An 8859-nucleotide genomic window follows, 5' to 3' on the forward strand; every position below is an offset into this window, starting at 1 on the left:
CCCCTCCCTTGTTGTGTGTGTGTGTGTGCGCCCGCGTGTGTTTCCTGAAAGGCGGGCGAGGTGGGTTCAATATCTATTCTCCCTAGTGAAAGGAATACAGCCTCTAGAGAAAACTTCTCCTTGCAGATGAGGTTTTCTCAACTCCAGGGGAAGCAGGATCCAACTTCCCCTTGTAGGTAAAAAGACTTAGTGCCTCCGATATATCTTTTTTTTTTTTTCCAACCAAGTGAATAATAATTTTTAAAGATACCTCGGCCCTTTCTTTACCTCCACTCCTCATTCCATTCTACTCAAAGTTGGTGGGAAATGCTGGGCTGCTGGACTCAGACTTGTTGATGGGAACAGAACAATTAATTTTTTTTCCCGAATTTATATTTCCCAGCACAAGCACAAATGCTCAGCCAGGTCCCTTCAGTCACTGAGAAATCATCCCGGATACCCAAGCCGACTTTTGAGCAAGCACAGCCCATGGAAAGGGCAGTTCCCCTGGCCAGCCCCAAGCGAGAATCTAGTTGGTGAGAAGACCAGAAAACCAGAAAGGCGAGGAGCGGCGGATGCTGACCCTGCCTTCCTCCAGCCGGTGCAGTCAGCGCTGGCGTCAGGGCAAAAAATATATTCATTTTCATTTTCCTCTCGCTGGGGCACGGTGAGTTTCCTAACCCGGCCGCCTATGAAAGGATGAGTTGAGGTTTCTTTGTTTGGAAAATAGTTTAGGGCTTTGATTCAGCTGCAAAGAAGCCAAATGAAGTTAGAAACAAAGGGTAAATTGAAGGATTCCGACTCTTGGCTTTTTGTGTTTTCCTTACTAGAAAATAATTAGACCTAATGAATATGCAGACGCTTCAGCTAAACCCTCGGCCAGGACTGCTGGGTTTTAAACAGAGCTGCGGAGAAATGCAACCTTCATCCCCACAACCCCCCGCATCCGCGTGCATTTTTTGAAATGCATAAATGTTGCTCGGCTTAATTGATTGAGTCACAGGGATTTTTTTTTTCCTGCTTTTAAGTACCATACTCCCCTACCTTTCAACAATCATTTTAATATATAGTCAATGGCTCTTTGTGGAAGGGACAAAAAGAAACTACGCGCAGTTGTTGAATAGACTTTGCGCTAGGCAAAGACAGGTTAATCGAGGGCCGCATCGCGAAAACAAGCGAGTGTTGTATGTTTGCACTGAATCCAAATGTCTGCATTTTCCTAACTAAATCAAAGGGAGTGTTATTTCTTTTTCTGCTCACTCATCTGAAGGTAAGTAAATTTTCTCTGGCGATCAAAAGCCTGGTCGGCAACAAAGACCGCGCCCGCTTTTTCCACCGTCCTGGTGTGGCGAGTTGCGGAATTTCAATAACTGTGACAAGGGTGACTGATTTGTGAACTAGAAAAGGTTTGAATGTCACAAAATTTACATTGGTCCTATCTATTGGGGATTTAAATACCAAAAAACTATTCGGAGATCTCTAGGGAGCTTTGGGCAGCCCAAGGGAACAATGGCGCATTGGGAAATTTACAGTTTTACCTGAATGAAAGGGGCCCAAGTAGGGAACAGGAGTGAGGAGAGACAGGGTTAGCGGGGGCAGCCGAAGGAGACAACAGAAAGGCAGAAAAGAGAAAAATAACGCAAGAGAGGGAAAAAGTAAAGGAAACTGGCAACAACGTTTCAAATTCGCCATTAAAAAATTCAAACCTCAATAACCTGGGAACTTAAGCGCTTTCATCCACCTGTGTGTGTGAGTGTGTGTGTGTGTGTGTGTGTTTTGGGGGGGGGTGCGGTGGTGCAGGAAGTCTGATTAGATAAAAGTGAGAGATACAGACGCTACCGGTTACACTGAGAAATTACATTTTTTGTAAAGAGAGCATAGTGCCCGTGTGCTCCCAAGATCTTAAATTATAAACAGGAGGGGGTCCAAGCAAGAGAGAAACAAACTTCAAAAGAAGCAAATAACAAAAGCCTCTTTTGCTGCCCTTGAAGGGAGGGAGGAATGGGGAAGAAAGAAAAGAAAGTTGCTGAATCGGGACATTCTGGAAGTGCCTTTGCTGTGTTTACCAGCCCCATCCCCGCCTCCTGCACCCGGAGACGTCCGAAGTCTCTAATCGCTCAGCGAAGAGTTGGTTTCGGGAAGGGCCGCGCCGGGGTGCGGGGGGGCAAGGGAGGAAGAGGAATGCATATGACTGTGAGAAGGAAAAGGAATTGTGGCAAAAAAAAAAAAAAGAAAAGAAAAGAAATAAAGAAAAAAGAAAAAAATTTTCCGTGAGAAGAGGGAAAAAATTTGGCTAAAAAAAAAAGTTGCTACTCCTGGTAGCCCTGGTTTGTCAAAAGGGGATGTCAAGCGCTTTACAATACCTGGGATTGATGAGGCGGGCGGGCCAATGAGCTGCGCCGCGGCGCCTCGGCGAGCCCTCCGTTGGCGCGGCGGCTGCTGGCGGGGGGAGTGCGGATGCACCAATGGGCGCCAGCGTCGGCAGCACGTGACACCTCCCCCCTGCTCCCATTCATCAAGGGGGGGACGGTGTCGTCCTTTCAATTCATTTATCTGCAGGAATGATTGCTGCTATCAGTCTCGCGCTCACCGCCCGGCTGAGGAGGTGAAAGTTTCTCCCCAGGAAGATAAACCGCAAAAGACAATATTGTGCATGATTTGCGCCTTTTCTTTGGCTTTTTCTTTCTTTCTTCTCCCCCCACCCACTTTTTTTTTTTTTTTTTTTTTTTTTTTTTTTTTTTTTTTTTTTTGCAAAAAGCAGAGAGGGAAAAACGGAGAGTGAAGGAGCGAGGAGGCGAGCGTGAGAGAAAGGAGAGAGAGAGAAAAGAAAGGGCGAGGGGCTAGTGGAGAAGTGAGGAGGGGCGCGCTGCGCGAGGCGGAGAGAGGGCGAAGCAGTCGCGGCTCTGGCGCTCACATTCCTCTATGCTACAAATCCAGGAGGAAGTTTTTTTGGGGGGCTGAGATGCTCCATGCCTTTCCCCGGGCAGCCTTGACGCGCGGCCCTCTCCGCAGAGACTGAGCGGCGAGAAAGTGCGAGCCGGGCCGGCAGGATCTGCCTGGCGGGCGCTGGAGCCTGCCTTACTCGCGGCCCGCAGCCGTCCGGCTACTTTGCGTTTGGCCCGGCCAGCGCCCGGGCGCGCCGCGGCGTTGCCTGCAGGCTAGGACTTCGCGAGGTGGGTCGACTCCCCCTCCCTCCTCCTCTTCTTCCTCCTCTTCCTCCTCCTCTTGTTCCTCCTCCTCCTCCTCCCGATTTTCCCTCCTCGGCTGGCGAGGGTGGGGGGGGCGGGGGAGGCCGGGGCTCGCCCCGAGCAGCCACGATGCTCCTGGACGCCGGCCCCCAGTACCCAGCGATCGGCGTGACCACCTTTGGCGCGTCCCGCCACCACTCCGCGGGCGACGTGGCCGAACGAGACGTGGGCCTGGGCATCAATCCGTTCGCCGACGGCATGGGCGCCTTCAAGCTCAACCCCAGTTCGCACGAGCTGGCTTCGGCCGGCCAGACGGCCTTCACGTCGCAGGCGCCAGGCTACGCGGCTGCTGCGGCCCTGGGCCATCACCATCACCCGGGCCACGTCGGCTCCTATTCCAGCGCAGCCTTCAACTCCACGCGGGACTTTCTGTTCCGCAACCGGGGTTTTGGCGACGCGGCGGCGGCAGCCAGCGCACAGCACAGCCTCTTTGCTGCATCGGCCGGGAGCTTCGGGGGCCCACACGGCCACACGGATGCCGCGGGCCACCTCCTCTTCCCCGGGCTGCACGAGCAGGCTGCCGGCCACGCGTCGCCTAACGTGGTCAACGGGCAGATGAGGCTCGGCTTCTCGGGGGACATGTACCCGCGACCGGAGCAGTACGGCCAGGTGACCAGCCCGCGTTCCGAGCACTATGCTGCGCCGCAGCTGCACGGCTACGGGCCCATGAACGTGAACATGGCCGCGCATCACGGCGCCGGCGCCTTCTTCCGCTACATGCGCCAACCCATCAAGCAAGAGCTCATCTGCAAGTGGATCGAGCCCGAGCAGCTGGCCAACCCCAAAAAGTCGTGCAACAAAACTTTCAGCACCATGCACGAGCTAGTCACGCACGTCACCGTGGAGCACGTAGGTGGCCCGGAGCAGAGTAATCACATCTGCTTCTGGGAGGAGTGTCCGCGCGAGGGCAAGCCCTTCAAAGCCAAATACAAACTGGTTAACCACATCCGCGTGCACACAGGCGAGAAGCCCTTTCCCTGCCCCTTCCCTGGCTGTGGCAAGGTCTTCGCGCGCTCCGAGAACTTAAAGATCCACAAAAGGACGCACACAGGTACGGAAACAGCTGTAGGACCCCTACCCATTCCCACTTGGGCCTGGGACCGAAACCGAAAGTCAGCGGCCAGGTCGCACAAACGCAGCCTCGGTGGGATCCCGGGCGTCAGGTTCCGGCAGGCAGGGAAAGTGTGCGCTGATTTTTAGTTTCTGGCTTGAAATTATGGAAAACACACACACACACACACACACACACACACACAGAGGGCGGACGAGGAGTAGCTGGGGATATAGATTGTTTAAATGAGAAACAAAAAAGGTCGGAGAACAGGAAGCCAAACCTAGTTTGGCGGAGACCTTGGTGCTTTCGAAGCCGGGGAAAGTGGCTGGCTCCGGGCAGCCGCGGAGGCACCAGCTGCTCAGGCTGCAGACAAATCTAAACGCTTGGTTGCTGCCAACATCTCTCTCCGTGCACTTCACTGAGGACTTTGCCAAAGGAAAGAGCTGAGGAAATTGAGGAGGCCGGGTTAAGGGCGTAGAAAGAAACAAATAGAGACAGAAAGAATTGAGACAGAGTGGGGAAAGGAAATAATTTGGGATTGAGGAGGCTTTTGGAGCTTTATGCATTTTTGAAGAGTTCAGTTTTAGTAGTGACTGGTTTTAAGAGTGGGTTTGAGGGGTGGAGAAAGTCCGAGGAAGCCAAGGAAGAACTTGTTGTCTATTAGACTCCATGAGGGTGTTTTCAAAACACCGGATTCCCCTCTTTGGCCTTTAAAAATAATCAAGACACAGGTCCGGAACAGTTAAAAAAAAAAAAAAAAAAAGTTCCCGCGAGCTCAGGGTTGTAGCCTGGCATCAGGCAAAACATTCTGGGCCCCCTGCCCCCAAGAGGCCGGGAATTGGGTCTCCTTTCCTATTCTGATTTTCCCGGGTGAGATCTGAGAACCATGCTTGGGACTTCGGGTTTAACGCCCGAGTCAGGGAAGAATTTACGGCGTTGAGTTCTCTCCGGCCCAGATTAAGCTATAAAATGTGAATGTGTGTAGGGAGTGGGGTGGGTTGGAGGAGGCGACGAGGGGATGCGGAGCGTCGGGGAGGGGGCAGGGGGAGGAGAGAAAAGCAATAGGGCAGGAGAATAAGCCGCAAACGTGAAAACTAGAAACCGGGAGCCGGGTGGAAGCAATCCGAAATCGTGTGTAGCTCTGGGTAATACGAGTTTCCAGATCTGATGCTAAAAACCGACTCCTCCTACTATTAATTTTTTTAAACATAAAAATAAAATGTAGATCCAATTGTATTAGGGATTACAATAGAGTTAAGATATTTATAATTCCACTGCAGATGTAAGAATTTATTGACGTTCCGGGTTTTTAAGCTTGCAAAGTGCTGATCTTGGGCTTCTGGCTTTTTAATTTTTTTCCATTTGTTTAGTTTTTGAAAAACGGCCGCGGTATTTTTTTCTAATTAGACCCCTCTCATTCTACTTTGGCACCAGGGGAGAAGCCCTTCAAGTGCGAGTTTGAGGGCTGTGACCGGCGCTTCGCTAACAGCAGCGACCGCAAGAAGCACATGCACGTGCACACGAGCGACAAGCCCTATCTTTGCAAGATGTGCGACAAGTCCTACACGCATCCCAGTTCGCTGCGCAAACACATGAAGGTAATCGCCGCGCTCTCGTCGCCCCCTTTGAGGCAGGAGCTCTCTTGGCTCTCGGCTTGGGGTCGGGCGGCGAGTGGCAGCCAGGCGGTGGCGGGAGCCAGAGGAAGCGGGAAGGCAAAGGTTCCACTCAGTGGAGCTGGGCAGAGAGGGTAGGGCGGGACCTGGAAAAGGGGATGGGAGTGTCCAAGGCCGTTTTAAATTCTTGGTTTAATAATAAAAGTTAAAAGAGGCGAGTATGAGCAAAGACCGCCACTGAATTTGGCCCAGAGCTAGGGCTTTTGCAGGGGGTTGACGCTGCGGAAACTGCTGCCCTTGCAGCTGCCAGTGAGACGCAAGAGTTGGACTCCTGCGCCCAGGCCTGAGCTCTGGCTCACCTAAACATGGGCAAGCGAAGTTCAGGGAAAGAAAGTGCAGTCTCTGGCCTCAAATCCAGGCTCCCTCTTCCCAGACCTATTTTTCTTTTGTGAGTCTTGGGGACCCTGACTTTCCCAGGAGCACGGTTTCTGCAGGCCTGTGCAGGGAAACCAAGCCCAAAGTCCCGCTGATCGGGCCTCGCCTGTGTTCAGGGGGCTCCAAGGGGTCCAGGAGGAAGGGCACTCGCGGCCTTCGGCCCTCTAGGCGGCCGCCGCACTGGCTCTTTATGTCCGTAAAAATGCGACTTTATTCCTGCAGGTCCACGAATCCTCCTCGCAGGGCTCGCAGCCTTCGCCGGCCGCCAGCTCGGGCTACGAATCCTCCACGCCTCCCACCATCGTGTCTCCCTCCACAGACAACCCAACCACCAGCTCCTTATCGCCCTCCTCCTCCGCAGTCCACCACACAGCCGGCCACAGCGCGCTCTCTTCCAATTTTAACGAATGGTACGTTTAAAATCAAACAAAACATCGAACAAAACCCTATTTAAGAGACTGATCACACACGTATACACAACATTACTGAAAGAACCCTGCGAATCAAAACAACCCCCCACACAGACCCCGCAATCCTTTTTTTAAAAATCTGCCAATAGACCCAGGACGAGTAAGAGAGGAAGCATCAACCTTTTAAAAATTTCCTTTCGCTTTCATTATTTTTCTTTTTTTGGCAAAGGCTTGGTACCCAAGGTGCGGTAGGGGGTCGAGGGGGAGGAGGCCACCTGACCAAATGCCGCCAACCCCGAGGGCCAGTTTCTTGTCGGATCGGTACGGGCTCTCTGGGGTTTCGGCTTCTTTTTTTCTTTGTTTTCTTGTAAATACAGAATTATTAGCTTAAAACTGTACTGTTGAATTCTGTAAATAGTTATATCTCGGTTGGAGCGGGTGGGTGGGATTGTGGCGTTGTGGTCTTTGCATTGGGGGAGGGGGGAGGGGCCGGATGGGTGGGGGGAGGGGGAGGGGTGGGCGGCCGAAAGCCAACTGTTTGTACTGAATGGCAAGAATGTTCTAGTAAATGTGTACCAAAATGTGAATTACTTTGTACGATTACAGTCTCCACGTCGACCTAACCCAATATTATTGGTATTAATGTGCTTTTTTTGTATAAAGTGCAAACATTTCGTCCCAAAGTCTAAGTACTTTAGTGCAGTAAAATGTTGTTTCACGTCCTGTCAAGAATTCGTATAGTACGAGCCTGGATCTGCGTGTCAAACTGTTCCATTTGTTTATGTAAAGTGATATTAAAAAAGATATAAACTATAACTGTCCGTTACTTTTGGCAAAAGATACAACCACATAATGTATATAATTCCTAGTTTCCATATTTATCCGCATGTAAAGGGCCGGTTTATCCATGTTACAGCTCTTCAATATTTATGGCTAGAAGAACTCGTATGTACACTTTAGTTTCCAGAACTGTTTGGTAACCTTTCGTACCTTATTAAAGATTCTTAAATCTCAGTGATTGTGGTAGGAATTTCTTCTTCACCCACCAGCAACCTGCTGCCTCTTCTGCCAGTCTTAAAGGGTCTCCAGAAAAGCTCTCCAGTCTCCCTTGCCTTCCCTTTCTGTCACTGCAGGTCGTATAAACGTGATAAATGAATACTACCCTGCTGGCTCTCCGAGAGAGTGTAATTAGTATTTATATCAAAATTTATGAAACAAATTTTCGGCCGCAGTATAATTTAAATGACCTTTGCAGATGTAGAATAACAACCATAAAAATAACAGAAATAGATTGCACAGGCGACATCAATATTAATGTAGACGAATTGTCAGAAGCTCAGGGGCTCGCTCTGCAACATTGCAAATGAACTTGCAGCCGAGGGTTCCGCTGCCCCCTAGATTAAATTCCCCGGGCTGAAACTGAGTTGCAGATTTACAATATCATATTTTAAATTGCTGTCTTCAATTAAACCATTTATGACCATAACTAATTTTCAGGATGTCGATGCATGCTTTTCCAGGCCTTCCTTCTTTGTACAAAAGTAAATGTCCATAAAGAGTTTCACTTATATTCTTCAAACATGATGCTAATTTAAATTAATTACTTCCTATGATATGTTATTATTCCTATGATTTTGCCACTGTTATTAGTTCTCTCAAAAATACATCTAGGGAAGAGGATTATTTTAAGTAATTTGATTATCTTTCTATCTCTTTTATTTATTTCTCATTTACTTAAGAAATTCGTTCCATTGGTTGGCGTTGATACAGTAAATTTGTAAATGAGACAATATAAAAAATCTAAATTACTTGTGCTTAATGACTGTAGCAGAACGCCTTTTCTCTAAATCAGATTGTCTTTCTTGCAGTTTAGTTTGATAGATTTGCAAGCTATGCTGCTTCCATGAAGTTAGCTGCGCTGGTAGGAACGCAGGCTTCTTTGTCTCTGGTTGTAGCTTGCATGATCGCCCCATTAGGCAGACAGCGTAGCCGGAGATCACAAATCAGGCCCTTGGCTGTAGTTGCTAGGGTGTGGAGGTGCAGAGCAGGCGGCAGAAACTGACCTCACTGGGCAAGGAGGGCCATGGACCTGATTCTTTAATATACTATATGTGTTCAGG

The 8859-nt window shown here is 49.9% G+C and overlaps 1 protein-coding gene across 1 annotated transcript; it reads left to right on the forward strand.

The window, feature by feature from the left end:
- Positions 1-2711: 2711 nt before the first annotated feature.
- On the forward strand, positions 2712-7194 carry ZIC1 (Zic family member 1). Its single transcript, XM_024245014.3, has 3 exons — positions 2712-4278; positions 5716-5879; positions 6552-7194. The coding sequence occupies exons 1-3, from the start codon at positions 3297-3299 to the stop codon at positions 6747-6749; spliced, it is 1344 nt and encodes a 447-aa protein (XP_024100782.1). The 5' UTR covers positions 2712-3296; the 3' UTR covers positions 6750-7194.
- The last annotated feature ends 1665 nt before the right edge of the window (positions 7195-8859 follow it).

This window comes from Pongo abelii, chromosome 2 (genome assembly GCF_028885655.2).
Source record: "Pongo abelii isolate AG06213 chromosome 2, NHGRI_mPonAbe1-v2.0_pri, whole genome shotgun sequence".
NCBI classification, from domain to species: domain Eukaryota; kingdom Metazoa; phylum Chordata; class Mammalia; order Primates; family Hominidae; genus Pongo; species Pongo abelii.

What these genes read in the sequence shown, in the direction of transcription:
- ZIC1 (XM_024245014.3), top strand. Translation starts at nt 3,297, where the DNA reads ATGCTCCTGGACGCCGGCCCCCAGTACCCAGCGATCGGCGTGACCACC. An exon ending in CCACAAAAGGACGCACACAG is followed by an intron (nt 4,279 to 5,715) that starts GTACGGAAACAG and finishes CTTTGGCACCAG; the next exon opens with GGGAGAAGCCCTTCAAGTGC. An exon ending in CGCTGCGCAAACACATGAAG is followed by an intron (nt 5,880 to 6,551) that starts GTAATCGCCGCG and finishes TTATTCCTGCAG; the next exon opens with GTCCACGAATCCTCCTCGCA.